The 20,987-nt window shown below is 47.5% G+C and overlaps 1 protein-coding gene, 1 long non-coding RNA gene and 1 other non-coding gene across 9 annotated transcripts in view; 2 read left to right on the forward strand and 1 right to left on the reverse strand.

Moving 5' to 3' along the window:
- Window positions 1-18,578, forward strand: part of Synrg (synergin gamma) — an 83,905-nt gene extending 65,327 nt beyond the window's left edge. For 4 of the 7 annotated variants that reach the window (XM_028890567.2, XM_028890569.2, XM_028890565.2 and 1 more), the window contains 7 exons: window positions 133-296; window positions 1,373-1,426; window positions 2,112-2,208; window positions 5,343-5,491; window positions 16,194-16,304; window positions 16,660-16,695; window positions 17,790-18,578. In XM_028890567.2, the coding sequence (XP_028746400.1) occupies window positions 133-296; window positions 1,373-1,426; window positions 2,112-2,208; window positions 5,343-5,491; window positions 16,194-16,304; window positions 16,660-16,695; window positions 17,790-17,921 (743 nt within the window). In that variant the 3' untranslated portion in view covers window positions 17,922-18,578. The remainder of the gene's footprint in view (window positions 1-132; window positions 297-1,372; window positions 1,427-2,111; window positions 2,209-5,342; window positions 5,492-16,193; window positions 16,305-16,659; window positions 16,696-17,789) is intronic. The other 3 variants (XM_028890572.2, XM_028890568.2, XM_028890571.2) reach the window with 1 other exon arrangement.
- LOC119086953 lies at window positions 12,681-20,936 on the reverse strand. Its single transcript, XR_005090367.1, has 3 exons — window positions 19,704-20,936; window positions 16,718-16,948; window positions 12,681-12,843 (listed from the first exon to the last, which is right to left on the reverse strand). It is a non-coding gene; the product is annotated as an uncharacterized LOC119086953 (long non-coding RNA).
- Window positions 19,327-19,433, forward strand: LOC114707757. The gene has a single exon (XR_003736703.1). It is a non-coding gene; the product is annotated as a U6 spliceosomal RNA (small nuclear RNA).
- Window positions 20,937-20,987: the final 51 nt, after the last annotated feature.

The following is a 20,987-nucleotide window of genomic DNA, read 5'->3' on the forward strand; positions in this document are numbered from 1 at the left end:
GTGAGTGAAGACTGGGTCTCAGAATGCCTACTGACATGACGCCTGTAAAAGATGGGTCTCATCAGCAAACAGGCCCCTGCTCGAGCCAGGTCGAGTAACAGAACCTTTGTGCCTACTGTCCCCTCCACCCAGGATCACACAAGAGGAGCTTAAGCCTTGGGGATAAAGAAATAAGCCGTTCCTCTCCTTCTCCGGCCCTGGAGCAGCCTTTCAGAGACCGTTCCAACACCCTGAGTGAGAAGACAGCGCTGCCTGTCATCCGAGACAAGTACAAAGACCTGACTGGAGAGGTGGAGGTAAGCTGGGCAACTGCCTGGGAGAGCACCCCAAGAAAGAATGCTTTTCTGCTCTCCCAGGGGAGCGGGAGGGGAGGGATGAGGAGGAGACACTGGACACCACATGGCAAATAGATCATTAGAGGTAGAGGCTGGTAGGATTAGCCAGGATGAAAATGCTCCCTATGTGTGACAGCCACCGAAAGTCATGGCTAAAGTTGAAATTGTCCATGGGACTTTGCAAGGAGAGAAACATTTAAGATCTTTCCCCAAACTTAGACTTTATCCTTCTACTGAATTCTAAAACATCAACATAGAGGAGAGGAAAAAATGTTTTGGATCTTCTGTTTCTGTTTGTGGTAACTTAATTCCATCCCTGTTCCTTGTGACACATACAAGTATACACACACATGCACATGCATGCACAGTAGTGAACTATGGAATGGAAAGCTGTATTCTGTGGAGTTTCTGTTGTTGTTTTGAGACAGTCCCATGTAGCCCTGGTTGGCCTAGAACTCTCTATGTTGACCAGGCTGGCCTTAAACTCAGCGATCCTACTTTTGCCCCACAAGTGCTAGGATTTCGGTGGTATGTCACCACGCCTAACTAAAGCTGTAGTATGGCACTAGCTCATATACTAGGTATGCCCATGGTGAGTAACTGGAGAGACACTTATACTGTTACTGACTGGGACACTTACACTGTTACTGACTGGGACAAAGGAAGCAGCATTTACACAGAGAGGCCGATATAAAATAGGTCTTTCAAGTTCCTACTCTTTTTTTTTTTTTTTTTTTTTTTTGGTTTTTCGAGACAGGGTTTCTCTGTGTAGCTTTGCGCCTTTCCTGGAACTCACTTGGTAGCCCAGGCTGGCCTCGAACTCACAGAGATCCGCCTGGCTCTGCCTCCCGAGTGCTGGGATTAAAGGCGTGCGCCACCACTGCCCGGCTCAAGTTCCTACTCTTAAATGATAACTGTCTTTTGCAAGCATACGTTCAATAGGAAGGCGTCTCCCAAGCTCTTTGTATTGAGAGAAGTGATAAACAGAGGACCCCAAGCCTGCCTGCTGAACCCAGTTCCTTTTCTAAAACCCACAGGAAAATGAGAGATACGCGTATGAGTGGCAGAGGTGCCTGGGGAGCGCCCTGGATGTGAGTATGTCACCTGTGTGCATCCGAGCACACTCCCTTGTACTGTTCTGTCTCCTCCTTGGTTCTTTCGAATGAATGCAGGCAAGCACAAAGGATGCCTTACTTCCATCACCATGCAGAGATCTCGGAGAGATGGCTCAGTTGAGAGCACTGGCTGCTCTTCCAAAGGACCCTGGTTCAATTCCCAGCATCTGCATGGCAGCTCACCACTGTCTGTGACTCCAGTTCCAGGGAATCCGACACCTTCACACAGACATACATACATGCAGGCAAAACACCAATGCACATAAGATTAAAAATAGATAATACATTTTAAAAAAGAAAGGAAAGCCAGGCATCCTTCAAGTGTACAGTAGTAGACACTGGCCCATTTGTCAGCTGTCCTCCCTTATCTGTCACTGTATTTAAGAAGTGGCAAAGTGGTGTATCATTACCTCTGACCTACATGAAAATAGTATTTAAACAAGAACCCCTCCCTCTCCCCGCACCTCTCTTCCTCCCACAGAAGTGAAGGATGGTCTCTTTGTTCAAAGTTAAAATTAAGTTCTTAGATTTGTCTCTGCATAGGCACTTGCACACGGGTTGGGCACAGCTTCTCACACCGGTTGGGTTTTCCGCTCATGGGAAATGGATTTGCAGTGGCCTTTCCTGGTTGTATCAGGTAATGTGATTTCACTTCTTGCAGGTCATTAAGAAGGCAAACGACACCTTAAACGGCATCAGCAGCAGTGCTGTCTGCACAGAAGTCATCCAGTCAGCCCAGGGCATGGAGTACCTTCTAGGTGTGTTCCTCCGTATCCCGCATGGTCAGGCCGCGGCCTGTTGCTGCATCAGGACCTGTGCTCGCTCACTCTGAGTAGTTTGGGTCTGCGCTCCACTGTATACAGACTCACTAGCTGCGGCATTCAGAGGTAGAACACTGACGTCACAGGCAGCAACCATTGTACTTAAGGTCTCCATAGTGAAGTGTTCAAGTCTTTGTTTTGTATCTGTGGGGGCTGCAGAGATGGCTCGGTGGTTAAGGGTGCCTGCTGCTTTTGCAGAGGACCAGAGTTCAGTTCCCCACACCCTGGCTGCTTGTCTCACAGCTGCCTGTAAATCCCGCCCCAGGGAATCCAATGCACTTTTCTGGCCTCCACCAGACCCTGTACATACATGGCATACATTCACACAGGTTTGTACACATACTCCTGAGAAAGAATTAATACCTTAAACCAGTAACAGATATATATAGCTCATTTATTTTTATCATCGAGTCTTAACTAGTAAGACATCTCAGTGGCATCACTTTATGGGTCAGTCCTCCCTGTTCTCTCTGCGTTCTTCCTCTTTGTCCCTAGTGACTTACCTTCCTGCTGTCTTCAGCTGTTAACATCGAATCTGAGCTCCAGTCTGACCTAGTGCTCCTCCCTCCACAGCTCGGGCTGCCCGGTGGCCTGGGCCACAAGCACAGGAGCCTGACGTCTTTCAGACCTTCCTTCCCGTCCCCTTGTCAAGAATCCCATCTCTACTCCTCAGCCCTGTCACCTTGAGTATCTTACACTTCTTACCATCTGCACTGCCTCCCTTCACTAGGGTGACCCTCAGAGATGGCAAGAATCAGGGCTTGTTTTGTTTATCCCCACCCCTCCGAACCCCATCCCAGTTCCTGGCACAGAGAGCACACTGTGTATCGGCTGAGGAGCTGCTGGTGATGGAGCGCCGGTCGGTCACCTTGATTCTGTACCAGTCTCTTGCTCACACAGCCATAGTTCTCTCATTAGCTGATACCCACTGCCCGCCAGGAAATGGTGCCTTCCCTTCTAAGAGCGTTCCTAGTATATCCATGGAAGGTTCTATTGGAACAGACCTTACTTGTTAGGGTGGACAGCCATTCCTGCCCTTCATCTGGAGAAGAGGAGGAAAAGCCATGGTGGTGTGCAAGGTGATGGGGGCCTGGATTTCTCCAGTGTTCTCTAGCTGAGTCTGGAGCATGTGCCTGTTGGCTACCGTTAGGATGAGGAGGAATTTGGTGCCTCTCCTCCTTGCTTAAGATTTCAGCCTCTGGGGGCTAGAGAGATGGCTCAGCAACTAAGAGCACTAGCTGTCCTTCCAGAGGACCTGGGTTCAATTCCCAGCACCCACATGGTGGCTCACTGACATCTGTAACTCCAGTTCCAGGGTACCAGACACCTTCATGCAAACAAAACACCAATACACATACATAAAAACAAAAAACAACAAAAAAAGAACTCAGCCTCTCCAGGCATGGTGGCACACACCTTTAATCCCAGCACTTGGGAGGCAGAGGCAGGTGGATCTCTGTGAGTTTAAGGCCAGCCTGGTCTATAGAGTGAGTTCCAGGACAGCCAGGGCCTATGCAGAGAAAAAGAATTCAACCTCATCAGAGACCACAGGGAAAGAACAGTCCTGGCCAGGCTCACTAAGGATGCTAAGGCAGGAAGATGGCTACTAGTTGAAGGCCAGTAGGTTACATAGTGAATTCCAGACCATCTTGGGCTGCAAACAAACAAAGCTAAAACCCAAAATCAATGCCAGAGATGGCTCAGTGGGCAAAGGCACTTGCTCCCAAGCCTGATGATCTGTTTAATCACCAAGATCGACGTGGTGGAAGGAGAGGACCAATGCATGCAGCTTGCCCTCTGACCTCTGGAGTGGCACTCATGCCACTCCCCCATGTACAAATACATACATGTAATTTTGTTTTATTTGATTTGATTTTTCAAGACAGGTTTTCTCTGGGTAGCCTGGGCTATCCTGGAACTTGCTATGTAGACCAGGCTGGCCTCAAACTGAGATCTACCTGTCTCTGCCTCCTCCTAAGAGCTGGGAATAAAGGTGTGAGCCACCAGACCTGGCAATAAATGTAATTTTAAAAATTGAAATTTATGGCACATAGAAGCCTAACAATGTGTTTTTTTTTTAAAGGATTCAGCATGGATTACTCTGTGATGACATTAGCATTTAGATTCTTTAAAGTTCTATGTCCATTTTCAGTCAGTTAATGGGATTTCCCTGACTCAGCCAGAACCTCATAAAGAAATCTGAGCTAAACAGCCCAGTAGCTCACACAGTGTCTGCTGCTCAAAAACCCCTGTTATGAGCCTTGTGCAGCGCTCACATGTGCCATCCTCTCCCTGGTCCTTTGAAGAGCTGCTGCTACTGTCTTAACTCGAGGCACAGGGAGCTTCATAACTTGCCCCAGCATACAAGGCTGGTAAGAGATGGAGCAGGGATCTGGGCTCATAGTGTATAGCTCTGGAATCTGTGTTTCTACTTAAAAGACTCCAGCAGCATTGGGTAGCACAGTGGTCTGGTGATGGCTACAGTGAAGGCCTGGTGATGTGTCTTGTGACCATCTTAGACGAGGAGGTGCTCAGCACCCCTTCTTGTTGGGAGGGTTCGGCCTGATTGAAGACCACAGGAGCAGAACTGTCTGATTGGGGAGGCTCACACCTTGTGGCGGTGTGAATGAGAATGACCCCCATAGACTCACCATAGGTTTGAATACTTGGTCCCCAGTTTGTGGAACTGTTTGGAAAGGATTAGGAGGTGTGGCCTTAATGTAAGAGGTGGTGGTGGGGAGGGGGGTGCTTTTGGGCTTCAGAAGCCTCCTGCTGTTCCCATTGGTCTTCTCTGCCTCCAGCTTGCAGTATGAGAGGTGAGCTCTCGGCTGTTCCCACCGCCATGCCTTCACACTGCAATTGTGGAGTGTAGATCCGTAAGCCCAATGAAGCCCTTTTCCCTAAGTTGCCTTGGTCGTGGTGTTTTATCGAGGCAACAGGAAGGCAACCAGCACATGTCTGCACTCACAGCCCTGTCTCTGTGCGGTCGTGCCCCTCCTAATCAGTCATCAGCAAGCACTGCTTTGTCCCGCCTGCTTCTCCAACGCCTCACTCTCTCCTCTCCCCACCAGGCGTCGTGGAAGTGTACCGAGTCACCAGGCGTGTGGAGCTGGGGATAAAAGCCACTGCTGTGTGCAGTGAGAAACTCCAGCAGTTGCTGAAGGACATCGATAAAGTGTGGAACAACCTGATTGGCTTCATGTCACTTGCCACGCTCACAGTAAGCCTGCTGCTTCTCTTTCCAGAAACCTGTTTGGAAGCAGAGAATATATTCTTACGATGCACTTGTTAGAGGACGAGCGTGCCAGCTGGACTGCCTTGTGCTGATGGAGGTCTGAGATAGCAGTCTCAGACTGGCCTAGGGGTTCCAGGGCCCGCTGGAACTTGGCAAAATAGAAGTATACCAAAAAGTCTTTATCTGTAGTTCTTAATTTGTGTATTTGTGTGTGTGTGTCAGTATATATGTATGTGAGAGAGTGTGGGTATGTGTCTGGGTGTGCACATGCCACAATGTGTGTGTGAAGGTCAGAGGACAACCATGGATGTCTGTTCTCACTTTCTGTCTTGTGTGAGACAGGGTCTCTGTTGTCAGCCTCTGCCCACTAGATTGGATGAGCCACAAGCTTCTGGAGGGTCTCTCTGCCTTCATAGCACTAAGAGTATAGACACGTGGCTTCTTTCCCACCCCTGGCTTTATAGAGGTTCTGGGAAGTTGACTTTATGTCCCCACGCTTGCACAGCAAACACTTTGCCCACTGAACTGTGTAGCTAGAGTTTTCCTGCCTTGCCCACAGTCAGGACAAATCTTTGTCACCTGCCAGTCCCACAGCCGGTCAGACCCAACCAAGTAAACACAGAGACTTATATTGCTTACAAACTGTATGGCCATGGCAGGCTTCTTGCTAACTGTTCTTATAGCTTAAATTAATCCATTTCTATAAATCTATACCTTGCCATGTGGCTGGTGGCTTACTGGCATCTTCACAGGCTGCTGGTCATGGCTGTGGCTGGCAGTGTCTCTCTGCCTCAGCTTTCTGCTTCCCAGAATTCTCCTCTCTCCTTGTCCCACCTACTTCCTGCCTGGCCACTGGCCAATCAGTGTTTTATTTATTGACCAATCAGAGCAATTTGACATACAGACCATCCCACAGCAGAACTGTCTCCCAGCACCAGCCACTGTTAATTCTTACAGTGCAAGTTTTACCAAAAAGTAATGATTTGAGTTCATCCCTTTGCACTTGACTTATTTATGCTCCCTAGTGTCCTTTAGAAAGCTGTGTGGTGCAGATTGTGGTAGTGCACACCTTTGGTCCCAGCACTTGGAAAGCAGACGGATCTCTGTGAGTTTGAGGACATCCTAGTCTAGAGAGCAAGTTCAGGACAGGTTGCAAAGCTACACAGAGAAACCCTGTCTCGAAACAAACAAACAAACAAAGCAGGTTGTGTGGTAGACCATCATGTTGCTGCCCTACAGTCCATTCACCACTGTTATTACTTTTATTGGATTCATTTTTTCCATGTTATGAATAGCTCTACTGTGAATAAGCAGATGACTAGCTCCCCTCTGGGTTTTACAATCTCTCAGAGTGTATGAAGAAGGAAGGCCAGAAAGCACACATGCATGCAACCTGCATGGCTGCTGCAACACTTCCCAGGTAGTACTTAAGGCCTTGCTGTACTCTAAAATGATAGCTTACTGGTCCTGTTTCCATCTTCTATAAGCTAATCACTTCTTTGGACCATTTCAGTATTCTCTCGGTGGAATACAGCTGTTGACATGTTTCTAGTCATAATATGTATCCTAGTAAGTGTACCAGTTTGTTTCCTGCTGTTATTATTCTCTCTCTTCTCACACTTCACTGGGCAGGACCTTTATGTTTAACTGTTCAAACCCAGTCCGTCAGTCCCTGATGGAGTCCTGTATTCACAGCAGTCGGGACTGGATACATGCTGCCTCTCCTCCAGTTAACCTGTGACCCTCCGGTTAATCTGCGACCCTCCGGTTAACCTGTGACCCTCTGACCAGGGCAGCAGCTCTGCAGGAGGGAGGACTTCTTAATGCTCTCAGCCGCCAGCCACCGGTGACAGCCAACTGTCCCATTGCGTCCTAAACAGCAGGTCTCACTGTTGTTCCGTTGCTTCTGGTTTTACTTTATTAAGTTCTTTTTTTTTTTTAAAGAGATTTATTTATTTATTATGTATTCAACATTTTGCCTCCATGTATGCCTGCAGACCAGGAGAGGGCACCAGATTTCATTATAGATGGCTGTGAGCCATCATGAGGTTGCTGGGAATTAAACTCAGGACCTCTGGAAGAACAGCCAGTGTTCTTAACCTTGGAGCCATCTCTCTAGCCCCTTTATTAAGTTCTTAAGGTTTAAATAAGGGGCCGGAGGGATGGCTTCTGAGAGCCGCATGCTCATTTGTTTGGTTTGGTTTTTGTTTTTTCTTTGGTGGTGCTAGGGCTGGACCTTAAGACTCATGAATTCCAGACAAGTTACCTGCTACTGAGCCATACACCCTACCTAGTTCTTTCCTTTTCTTTCTTTCAAAAGCCCTTATCAATCTGTTCTTTGTGCCACTACACCAAGCTGTTCTCTGTAAACTGTAAAGCTGGCGGTGTCATTTAAATCCCATTTAAAATCCTTCAGTGGGCTGGGTATGGTGGCGTACGCCTTTAGACAGCACTTGGGAGGCAGAGGCAGGTGGATCTCTGTGAGTACGAGGCCAGCCTGGTCTACAGAGTGAGTTCCAGAACAGCCAGGACTACACAGTGAAACCCTGTCTCGAAAAACAAACAAACAAAAAACAAGTGTGTGTGTGTGTGTGTGTGTGTGTGTGTGTGTGTGTGTGTGTGTGTGTGTTACTGGAGAGGGTCTCCATGGTCTTCAGGACCTCAGCCAAACTTTTTAGCTCAGTGTAGAGCTTTCCTGTTACTGAACTAGGCTGCTTTCTGAGTTCTGCATAGTTTTCCCCAGAAGGCTTCCCAACGCACTTGATTAGTGTGAATCAGAGTCCCTTCCCACGTGAGTGTCTTTAGCCCGTTTCTCTCTCACGTCCCACAGTGCTTACCTCACTAGTTACTTTTCTTGTTATAACAAAATACCTCACTGAAACAACTTGAAGAAGGGTTTCTTTGGCAGCCAGTTCCCAGAGCCGGCCATCCTGGCAGAGAAGGCGTTGTGGTGTGAGCTCCTCTAGCTATTGTGGGAGCTCCAGACAGCTGATCTCATTGTGTCTGTAGACAGGGAATGAAATGGTGATCTGTGGAGACTGGTCCTCTCCTTTTCTCTCTCTTGTGTTCCAGCTGAGTTCCATGGTTCACTGTGTTGAGAGCATAATAAACTTGATAGTCAGGAGGAGTTTGCTAGCAAGAATACCGGAAAGGATTGCTTCTGTTCACCTTCTGGGCTCCCTGTAAGCCCAGCACTTCAGGTGTAGCCCTGTAAAAGCGAGTGCATCAGAGGGCTCACACGTTCAGAACCACTGTTCTGCTGATGCTGCCTCTAAGCCAACTTCTCCCGTTGTTCTAAATGTACAGCCACAGAAGGAAGCCAGCAAGTGCAGAGCATTGTTCCTTAAAAAGAAAAATGGGAAACCACCTAAAAGCCCTAATCTAGAGAGTGAGTGAAGTAACCTGTGGTGGCCTTCTTTCGAGATGGTGTGGGCATTTTATCAGGGAGCACTCTCCAGATAACAGGACCGTCTCCACACGGCTGGGAGGAGGCTGCCAACATGGTGATTGGGTTGTGCGTAGTGATAAAATCCCGTGTCTATAAGTATTCTCTGCCTTTCTTGACTATATTTTTTTTTTGGGGGGGGGGTTGAGACAGGGTTTCTCTGTGTAGTTTTGGTGCTTGTCCTGGATCTCGCTCTGTAGACCAGGCTGGCCTCAAACTCACAGAGATCCGCCTGACTCTGCCTCCTGAGTGCTGGGATTAAAGGCATGCACCACCACCACTGCCCTTCTCAACTATCTTTAATGAATATTTATTGCATTTGTAATGGGAAATACATTTTCCCTCTGGTAGAGAATTCTCATTGCCTTCACACACTTGAACCCTTTCCCAAAAACCTTTTTGGTGTCATGGCCACGTCTCAGTCGTTCTGATGGGTTATCCGGTGGCTGAACTGTGTAGTAGGGTCTTTAGCTGCATTAAATCTACACAGCGACTGGACAGCTTCACTCTGCCGCTGTCCTGTCCTGAAGCAGGCAAGGACCAGAGGCATCTTCCGGCATGCTCTGTGCTCCATTCTACCCTGAGAAAGTGAGTTAGGGGAAACCAAAGGTGTACAAAGGCCGTTGCTAGGGAGTAGATTGGCAGAGCCTAAGGTTAATGAGAAGAGCAACAGGAGCTTGTCCTGGCGGACTGTCAACCTGAAGTCAAGTCACTTTCTCTGACTTCCCCCTCGGTTTACACCCAGGACGGTAGAGCAATTACAGGCCTCCCACTTTGTGTTTAGATCTGAAGGTCCCTTGTTTTGGTGGCAGTCAGTTCTCACTGTGCTGAACGCTTTGAAAACTAGATCTCCAGCTTTCCTCCAGTCGGCGTCCCGTCCTCCTCTTCTGGTGCTGCTGGAGAAAGTGGATTAGGGCTAGAAAGCGTCTTTCCTTGCCCTGAGCTCTTAGAAAACGCCACTGAAGCCCAGGTACATCGGCCAAGCTCGTCAGGTATTTGTCCAACTAGGGTGAAGCACAGCCAGGACGTGCCCGGCCCGGTTGCTGACCTGTGGTCACTGTGTGAAGTAGCAGCTGTCACTGGGGGCAGCAGAAGCCATTTTCCTTCGGGTACATCTGCCCCAGCTCCCAGGCTCCTGGGCTCTGCCACTGTTCATGAAAAGGACTTGCCTTCTAAGCTCTGTCTGTCACTCCAGGCCACTTTTGAGTTCACACACAACAAAATGCCAAAACCTCAGTGCATTTTGTGACTTTCCCCATCTGTATCACGTGTGCCCTGTAAACTGTGGACTATTTCACCCTCCCAGACAGCTTCCTTATGCACCTTCCCAGTCCCTGCCTCGCTGCAGGTTTTCACACCAAGCATTGCTTTTGTCCAGACCTTTTCAAAGAAGCCATGGGATTTGGTTTTGTAACTTTGAAGGAAGTTCGTCACCTATTTACCTAGAATGTTCTGCTCTAACTTACTTAGCAGGGCCATGATGTTAGGTAAATGGAGAAGGGGCTTCACATTCATGCCTTCTTCCAGTAGCCATATCTAGACTTACGAGGGTAACTGGCCTGGCTTTTCAGGCACACACAATGGCACAGAGATTCTTTTTTTTTTTTTTTTTTTTTTTAATGCCGAATGCCGTTTATTGAAGGAGGGAGGAGGTCTTTAATACAGGCTTACTGCACAATGGGAGAACCCCGGAGGGCAGAAGTTCGCTACTGATATTTTACAATCTTGCATCTAAGCGGCACAGAGATTCTTATCTCACCTCCGCCGTGCTAGGATACATGCAGAGTGTACATGATGAATACTGCGTCTTCACTTACAAATTAGCCATGTTCTTCAGTTATAATTGCTTTTCTTTGCCAGGGTAGCTGTGACAGAGCAATGATGGTTCTCTGTTCAGATACTTTTCTAGGTTACACCATACCATTTCCTCTTGAGAGTTTATAAACTCAGTTTATAAACCTTAACTTGAATTACCCATTGCATGAGGAATAGCATATATCTCACAGAAATGTAAGATGGGAATTGTCATGAATGAGTCTTTCCTGTAACAGAACTGACAAAGTCATATAATGTCAATGACATAAAACCTAACATCTGAATACTTGAGTCCAGCTGTAACAACTCTGAACACTAGGTGACCCTGGATGAGATGCTCAGAGCCAGGGAGAGGCAGGCGTGAGGTGATACTGAAGCCTTAAACTCTTAGCACCTCTCTTTGATTTGGAGTAAATGAGCTCCTTAAGGGACCACATCACCATTCAGAGGCTCATTGTTGTTAATATGACTATCAATACTGATGGCCACCATTCATGTTTGCAGCTAGGACACTATGGTGGTCTGAATGGAGATGGCCTCATAGGCTCATAGGGAGTGGCACTATTAGGAGGAGTGGCCTTGTTGGAGAAAATGTGTCACTGGGGATTGGGTTTTGAGATTTTAAATGCTCAAGCCAGGCTGTGTCTCTCTCTTGCTGTTGTCTGCTGATCCTAATACAGAACTCTGAGCTCCCTCTCCAGCACCAAGTCTGCCAGTGTGCTGCCATATTTCCCACTGTGACAATGGACTAAACCTCTGAACCTGTAAGCCAGCCCCATTAAATGTTTCCTTTATAAGAGTTGCCATGGTCCTGGTGTCTCTTCACAGCAATAGAACATTAACTAAGACAGACCTGCTTCACATTATTCCACATTCTTCACATTCATTCTCACTTAGTCCTGGTAATAACCATATGAGGTCAGTATCATCTCCATTTCTTTTAAAAATATCTGTATATATGTATGTATGTATGTATGTATGTATGTATGTATGTATGTGTGGATGTATGTGTGGATGGATGGATGTGTGAGTGTGGGGGACATGCATGCCATGGTGTGCACATGGAAGTCAGGGACGGTTTTAGGTGTCGGTTTTCATCCTCTCCCTTGCTGAGGCAGGGTCTCTTATTCTACTACTGCACTCCAGGCCAGCTGGCCAGCAAGCTTCTAGTAGTGTCTCCTGACTCTGCCTCTCACCTCACTACAGGAGTGCTGGGAATAAGGCGCTCTCCACTACATCGTGGGTTCCAGGGGTTAAATGCAAGTAGTCATTACATAAAATGAACACTTGCACCTGAGGAGCCTTCTCATTGGCCCATAATAGGGGGAAGAAATCAGGGCTGAGACACATCAAAATTTAACTGAAACTATAAAAATCTAGATTTTGAATCTATATCATCATTTTAGAGTCTTGTAATTTCTAACTTTCAGTAGACCCGGCTGCACTGGAGCCAGGGGTCACTCAGTGGTAGACAGTGTGTTTGTTCTTGTGTCTTGTTCTGTTTTTGAGAGAGTGCTTAGTGTGCTTGCAGCCTTGGTTAGATATATTCCCCAGCTCTCCACAAACAAACAATAAACCGCCAGCTCTGTCTTTCCACCTAAAGATGCCCCGTGTGTAGTATACATCACAGTGGGCGTGCCTGGGCAAAGCACAGTCTCCACTCTAAAATGGGACTTAATATTTTATTAAGCTGAATATTACAGGGCTGGAGAGATGGCTCAGTGGTTAAGAGCTCTGACTGCTCTTTCAGAGAGGACCCAGGTTCAGATCCCAGCACCCACATGGCAGCTCACAACTGTCTGTAACTCCAGTTCCAGAGGGTCTAACACCCTCCCACAGGCATACATGCAGGCAAAATACCAATACACATAAAATTAATAAATAAGTAATTTTTTTTTTTTTTTTAAAGCTGGATGTTACGTAGCAAAACCTTTAATGCTCTGGGTGACTGTGGACTGAAACTCCCTCTTGTGGTAGAAGCAGGTGTTTCTCTAGCAGGAAAAGCCGTCTACTTCAGTGACTTGTGGATGCTCTGATGGCCCTGAGTGAAGGTCAACCAAACTTTTATCTTGTGGATCTGTTGGATCAAAGGAACAATTCAGCCCCGGGAACAAAATTTTGGCATATAAAACCTAATAAAGGAAAAAGGACTTTTTCTCCAGCTTTGTGGCCAACTAGAAGCCATACACGCATGCCATTTGATTCCATTGTCCCTTGGTAATTCCTCCCAGCGTGGTGACTTTCAGAGTGCTTACTTCCTTAATGCTGCAGAATATCAAGAGAACAGTGTGCTTCGCTGATAGCCTGCCTCTCCCCGCCCCTGCCCATCCTGTAAGCACCATACTTTAGAGACAGCGTCTTTGCCGTGTCCTCAGCTGACAAATGGCACTCTCAAACATGCCAGGTGACCCTAGGACCTAGTTTACCTTATATGGCAATTAGAACTTCAGAGGTGGGCAGGGCAGCGGTGGCTCATGCCTTTAATCCCAGCACTCTGGGAGACAGAGCCAGGCGGATCTCTGCGAGTTTGAGGCCAGCCTGGTCTATAGAGTGAGATCCAGGAAAGGCGCAAAGCTACACAGAGAAACCCTGTCTCAAAAAACAACAACCAAAAAGACAGCGTTTCTCTGTGAATCCCTAGCTGTTCTGGAACTTGCTCTGTAGACCAGGCTAGCCTTGAACTCAGCGATCCACCTGCCTCTACCTCCTGAGTGCTGGGATTAAAGGTGTGTACCACCATTGCCTGCCTGGGAGAGCTAATTTTATCATTTGGAAGATTGACTTAATCACAGGTTAGTTTATGCAAAGCCTACGGTTCTGGCAGATTACAGTGTACCCTTTTCATTTGCTTTCCTGTGTGCCACATAAACAGATATTGACGGGCTTTTATTAATTCAGGCCTCATAGTTTTCTCATTTTCTTGTTATTTCTCCATTAGTCCCTGATGTGGTAACAAGATGTCAAACTGTCCTTTTTCCTCAGAACTGAAGGAGTTATTTGGTGCTAAAGCCAGAACAATCTTGGATAAATGCAGCCAAGAGGGTGGTTGGTCAACCTAGTCTTGGTCAGCCTAGAGTAGTGGTTCTGGATGGTATAATCACCAGATAGTTCTGCTTCTGCTGCTGGGCAGCTCTTCCCAGCTCCATGTTCAGTGCTGTCACACAGCAAGCTTGAGAGTCAGCCAGGATGGGGTGTTTATAATATGGAATTCAGCAAATGTTCCCCCGGAGCTTGGCTTGTTGTTTTACTGGCTGTTTACAAGGGCCTGAGAAGATGCTGAGGGTGCCGACCTCAGATGTGTCAAGCTGTGGCCTGGGAGCAGCACCAAAGCCGAGGAAATGAGCCTGTGGCCCGCAGTCACTCAAGTCTTCGACCAGTGAAGTTTTCAGAATGTTCTTGTTGTTTCCAGTTTAGTGATGAGTCTGATCAGGACCTGGGGGATGGCGCAGTGTTTAAGAGCATGGACTGCTCTTGCAGAGGACCCAGGTTCAATTCCCAGCACCCACATGGCCACTCACAACCATCTGTAACTCCAGTTCCAGGGGATCTGATACCCTCTTCTGGTGTCCATGGACTCTGCCTGCATGTGGTGCACAGAAATACAGGCAAACAAAACACCCATGCACATAAAAATTATTAAAAATTTAAATCATCAACATTCATGCCAGTATTATACTTTTTTGTGAAAACAAAAGTTGACTATGAATCCAAAGGATGGGCAAAAATGAAAAAAATATGTTCTGTGAAAATCGTTTGGCAGTTTGAAATTGACAGTGAGGTGAACATGTCTGCTGCTGTTTTTGGCTTTTAAGGAGTTTTGTTTGTTGTTTGGTTTGGTTTTTTTAGTTTATTTTATGTGCATGTGTGTTTTGCCTGAATGTATGTCTGTGTAAGGGTGTCAGATCCTCTGAAACTAGCGCTACAGAGAGTTGTGAGCTGCCATGTGGGTGCTGGGAATTGAACCCAGGTCTACTGGAAGAGCAGTCAGTGCTCTTAACCACTGACCCAGCTCTTCACCTCCTGGTTTTGGTTCTTTAAGACAGGTTCTCACTATGTAGCTCTGGCTTGCCTGGAACTTACTATATAAGCCAGGCTGGCCTCCAGGTCTCTGAGACCTGCCTGCCTCTGCCCCTCCGAATACTGTAATTAAGGTCCCTGTGCCACAAGGACTTTAAGGCCTGGAAAATATTCAGAATATTTTCGTCCCTGCCTAAAGTTCACTGAAGCTCTTTCAGAGTCAATCCCTGATCTGATTCCAAAAGGAACCAACCTGATTTCCCTAGCCAGAGATTCCTCTGTTTTAATACTTTATAAACATGAAGTGATATCAGCTGTTAGCATTCTTGTGTCTGGTTTGCTTAGTAGCATAATACTGAAATGCAGTCATAGTGATCAAATGTCACCTTGCTCCCTGGCTGAGTAGTCGTCTGTTGTATTAATACATCACAACTTGTTTATCCATCTTCTTATTACTAGACACATTGTTGGTGCCAGACTTGGCTAATATGGATACAGTTGCTATGAATGCTTTTTTTGGAACAAGATTTGTTGACATATATTTTCATATAATAATATAAAATTTTCATATTATAACATATCATAATATAAGCATATCACTTAGCACCAGCATAAGCCTGGCTCTTGCTGCTGACTTTCAGGTCTCACTCTTAGCATTAGCTGGGCTATACGACCCCCCACACACCTGCACTTCTGGCCTTGGCAGCTGCCACTCAGCCTGAACCAAGCTATGCTCTCTTCTGTCGTTGAGAGGTTAAAGTGAATCTTCTCAGCTGCCCAAGCCTCCCTCCTTTACATCCTGCACATGCTCGTGCCTGTAGCTTCTCCCCCCTTCTCAGCCCTTCCCCTCCTGCCTCACTCCTTCCGTTCCTTTCTGGTTCTTGGGTGTTCTAGCCTCATCTCCTCCCCCTCTCCTTGGCTTGGCTCCCACCCTCGATTTCTTCTCTTAGCTGGAATTTGCTTAGATGTCTTTGCCTTGTGCTGCTTGTCTGTGAGATATCCTTCCTCTCCCCTGCCACTCCCGACCCACCACCCCATCACCCCATGACCCATCACCTTCAATAGTCTCGTCAATACCCAGGCGGGATGATCTGAGCTCCAGGAAGCATTCTCCTGGCTAAGTGCCCCTGCTGAGTTTCTGGACACTCAGTGCTTATCCCAAAGTAAGTACTGTAGCACTAATGCCCTTGCATTACTTGATACCCCCGGCTCCACCCTAGACCACGAGGTCCCCGAGGCTAGGAGGTGGTTTTTCTTCCCCCTGGCATCGCTAGCACCTAGAACATAGCAGCTACTTGGCAGATTCAGGAAACTAAGCACTTGTGTTATTAGCTGACTTAATTTTACAGTTGACCTACACAGCGTTTGAAATTGCTATGTTCTTACCCATCTTTACCCATTCATCCTCAGCCAGATGAAAACTCCCTGGATTTTTCCTCCTGTATGTTACGGCCTGGGATTAAAAACGCTCAGGAGCTGGCTTGTGGGGTGTGTCTCTTAAATGTGGACTCCAGGAGCCGGGTAAGTCCTCGCCTTCCCCCTTCAAGGGTAAGGTTCCTCCCTAACGTGACCTGGGGGACAGCCATATGAGCCCACTTTCCAACAAGCTCTGTGGCCAGAGGTAGGGATTTTGAAGTCTAGAAAGTTCCGAAGAAGCAGATGTGTTTTTTCTACAGGACAGTGGAGAAGGTGCTGAGGGAGTGGACAGAGTCCTTCCCTCCCTCTTGGGCATGCAGTTCACAGGGTCTCCCCAGCACTCCATGAACAGGGGGGGTGGGGAGAAAATGGCAAGCCACGTGGCTTTACCGGGAGGCAAGAGGCCTGTTCCAGGGACTTTTTTTTTTTTTTTGACCTTATGGTTTCAACATTATTTCAGAAAGAAGAGAAGCCCGCAGAAGAACAGCCTAAAAAAGTATGGGCCAGTTACAGGTTACCTTAGCGTCTCCATCTCAGTCTTGTGTGTTGAGAGGTCAACAGGCAATTCTTTGGTCGTCCTGGACTGTGCCAATCGTGAATCCTCCACTGCCTCATTTTTGTCCCCATAACGTTTGATCAAATCAACTAACGTGTCTGTGTGGAGCTGCCGCTGTCCTGTTTGCATGCCTGTCGCTGCCAACCGGCTTCCGGTGCTGTCATTATCCTTCTCTGCCAGGCACCAGCACCTTCTGGAAGACACCGGGTTTAGAGGATGACAGACAAAAACCGATCATTCGGGTCTTAGGATTTTGTCTGTGGTGTTTAAGACAACCAGCTGCAGAATGTCACCTGCTGTGGGTAACCGGAGCTGCAGAGGAGGGGGCTGTTGTACGTCCACTCCGGTGTCAGCTCCCAGTGGCATTAGAACTCAGTGTTCTCAACCTTCCTAATGCTGTGACCCTTTAATACAGCTACTCATGTTGTGGTGATCCCCAACCATACAATTATTTTGTTGCTACTTCATAACTCTAATTTTTCTAATGTTATGAATCGTAACGTAAATATTTGATATGTGACCCTAGAGTGGGTCATGGCCCGCAGGGTGAGAACCATGGCGTTAGACCGTAAGAGTTGCTGTCCGTTGATTTCTAGCTCTTTTCAATGTTTTCAGTCCTGATAGGACCGTAGTCAGCCATGGAACTCTAAGGGTTCACATGTTACAGTAATGGCAGCCTCCAGGGAGGGTGGCCCTTACAGTGAGGGACCCAATTACCCACAGCCCTTGGCTATTTTAGTTCCCGTGTCCTGCTCATTCCTCTCTCCTGTAACCTCTGTCTGCCTTTTCTGTGAAGATTGGGCCCTTTGCTGAAACTAGGTTGAATGGTACTGATTTTATACCTTTAATTGGCAGTAAAAAAAAAAAATAAATAAGACTTTCCTACTTGAATCCTATAGCCACCTGCTCAGCTTTTGTCTGTGTGTGCCCTTCGGGCCTCAGCCTCTGGGACACCTGGGGATGGCCTGTGGTGGCTGCTGACAAGCTCTTCGATGCAGGGAGAACCTGACTTGACCCATATCTATTTCTGGCAGGCATTCAACTCGGAAACAGACAGTTTCAAGCTGGCCTATGGAGGACACCAGTACCACGCCAGCTGTGCCAACTTCTGGATCAACTGTGTTGAGCCCAAGCCTCCCGGCCTCCTCCTGCCGGATCTGCTCTGAGAAGCTGCTCAGTGAAGCTCCAGCTGAGTTCTGGTTGTTCCTGTCGCATACCGTGGGGTGACTGGGACCAATAAACAGAATGCAGGAACTGCAAAGGTCCCTTCCATCCGTCTCTTTGAAGCATTCCCCAAGAGGTGGGGTGGAAAAACTGTCGGAGGTTCCCATCAGACAGCCTTCGACCACCGCTTCCCCAGCCCTTTGAGACTTGAGGTAAACTGCTGGACCGAAACTGCGCACGGCACCGGACGCTTGTTTGCTCCTCTCCTCTGGCTTTTGTTGATGGTGGTGTTGGTTTGATTTTAAGGATAGGATCTTGATGCATGCCCCTAGCTGACCTTGAATTTGTAGCAATCCTCCTGTCTCTGCCTCCCAAGTGCTGGATCACAGGCATGTGCCCCCGTACCCTATTTCTCTTATTCTCTTAAGATAATTTAAAATGTAGACCACAGTTTTCTGTAAAGAGTAATCTGCTGCTGAAATGTGAAAAATTAACAACAGAAGGAAAAAAAGTTATCCTAGGACTGGGATCTGCAAGTTTGTCTCCAGCCAACGATCGTTTCTGTCTCCAACACGAGGGTCCCATGAAGCAGGACACAGTTCTCTGCATTTAGCTTGTAAATACTTGAAATGAATAAAAGGGGGTTATGATTAAACTGACACTCTGTACTGTCTCCACTGGACAGTGGCAGGGAGGGAGGGCACAGCTCCCCACTCATGTCAGGCCCACCCTCCTCCCCTTCCCCTTCCTTGAAACTCAGCTCTCAAGAGACCCTCCCCACTTGGACAGGGCCCAGAGCCTGTGTCCAATGCAGAGCCTTCTCCTTGGAGCCTTGACCGAGATCCTGCCATTTTGCCTCTATATCAAGACTGGCACAAAGCATGGTGTTTTTCCTCCAGACAAAATCTGTAACAGCCATGGAATGGAATCTCTTCATAGTGACCTCTCTCCACATTCCCAAAGATGACTGCATTGGGGCCAGCAGTGTGGACTTTGCAGGACTTCAGGAGAGACCTGAGAATGAACCAGGGTGAGAGTGGAGTTCTAGGCCTAGTGCAGCGGTTCTCAACCTTCCTAATGCTTGGTCCGACCTTTAACACAGCTCCTCATGCTGTGGTGACCCCCCAGCCATACATAATGTAAATATCTGATATGTGACCCCCGTGAAAGTGTCATTTGATAACACCCCCCCCCCCCGGGGGGGGGGGTTGTGACCCACCAGTTGAGAACCACTGGCCTAGTGAGAGGAACAGTAAGGTGTGTGTGTATGCACGTGTGTGTGCATGGGTTAGAGAAACGTACCTCAGATGTAGCAGAGGAAAGCGGTTAGCAACAGCGCTCAATTTTCAAATGAAAAACCTCACTCTGCTGTAGGAATTTGTCATGTAAACAAAAATGCATAAAACTGTGCTCGCTTCGGCAGCACATAGACTAAAACTGGAACGATACAGAGAAGATTAGCATGGCCCCTGCGCCAGGATGACACGCAAATTCGTGAAGCGTTCCATATTTTAAAAAAAAAATGCATAAAACTAAGAGACCTGAAGCTTCAGTGGTTAAAAGGTGTTACTCCCAGGAAAAGCCAAGCAGTCTGGGTCAGCGCCTCTCCACTGGTTTTGTGCATTGGGAAGGACTTCAGGGCTTACATGCTTTGCGGACCTTATTTAGTTTTCATTTGGAGATCTAAAATGCTGGCTTTAGTCTATCTCGCTGCTGCTTCCACATAATTCACCATTCCCCCTTCCAGGACAAAGCTTGGGATTCTGTGTTGTTCCGTCTTGTACCTTGTATATTTTCTCCAAGAGGTGGATCGTTTTCAACTGTTGCTGTGGCTTCTCCTTGGCCTTGCTGGAGCTCAGAGTGTGGGGAGAAGAGCTGATGAACCCGTTTACTCATCAGTTCCAGATGATATCATCTGACTACTGAACATCCAGACAGCCCTCTGCATTGTGACCACACGGCCTTCCCCTCCCGGGGGTTGGTGGAGTGCAGAGGCTCCGCACACGCAGGTGGGCTGGTGTTCAGCAGGCTTTCCCAACGATGGTCCCACTGGTATCTCACCATGGCCCAGAGGAGCAATGAGGCTCTCCAGGCTGTATTCTAGATTATTCCCTCATTAAACCAGGATTGACCTTAGCCAAAGAATGTTCCCAGTTTAGCTACATTTACACTGCTACATTTTTTGGAAATGCTATGTGAGGTATTGTCTTCACAGTAGCCTGTATCCATGACATCTTAGCTAGATTGTCTCCACCCATAGATTTATTCAAGAATGCCTCAGTTAAAAGTCCTTACTGTAGCCGGGCAGTGGTGGCGCACGCCTTTAATCCCAGCATTTGGGAAGCAGAGGCAGGTGGATCTCTGTGAGTTTGAGGACAGCCAGGGCCACACAGTGAAACCTTGTCTTGATAAAAACCAAACAAACCAATTCCTTACCCTAGGGTTCGTTACTCCTTAGGAAGTGCCAGGGGAAAATTCAGTAGACATGGTCAAAAAGCCTTGACCGTGAAAAGTATTGGCTGTTTAATACTTCAGCTGTTTAGTTAGATGCCTCCACCGGGGATTTGGGGGAGTGTAGAATATTAGCCCGCTGATTTGCCTCGCATGCATGTGTGAAAATGACTCACGTTGCATTCAGCTTCACCTCAGCTCTTCTCTTGTTAGCCAAGAGCCCAGTGTCCTTGGAAACAGTAACCAAGGTTACTTATCTCCATGCGGTGCATTGTGTCAGGCGGCTTCTCCCACCACTTGAATGGCCGTTAATAAGCACTGCTCGGTTTGGGAGCTGTGCTTTGCCTTCCTGCTCCTGTGGGTTGGTGTGTGACCTGTGTCTGGACACGTTGGAGACAGAAGAGGCTCAAGACATGCTCGGATATTCTCTCTGCCTTCCTTTTCTGTCTCTGCTAGTTAGCATTCCATCTGGGGTACACATTTTTAAATTAACAGTTTGTGTTGCTGTGTACATATTTTGAGTGTTTGAGTTTTGCTTGTTTTTATTTTTGGTCATATTTCCTGTTTTTCTGGGTTGTTTTGTTTTTGTTTTTGTTTTTTCGAGACAGGGTTTCTCT

This window comes from Peromyscus leucopus, chromosome 8b (assembly GCF_004664715.2).
Source record: "Peromyscus leucopus breed LL Stock chromosome 8b, UCI_PerLeu_2.1, whole genome shotgun sequence".
NCBI lineage: Eukaryota > Metazoa > Chordata > Mammalia > Rodentia > Cricetidae > Peromyscus > Peromyscus leucopus.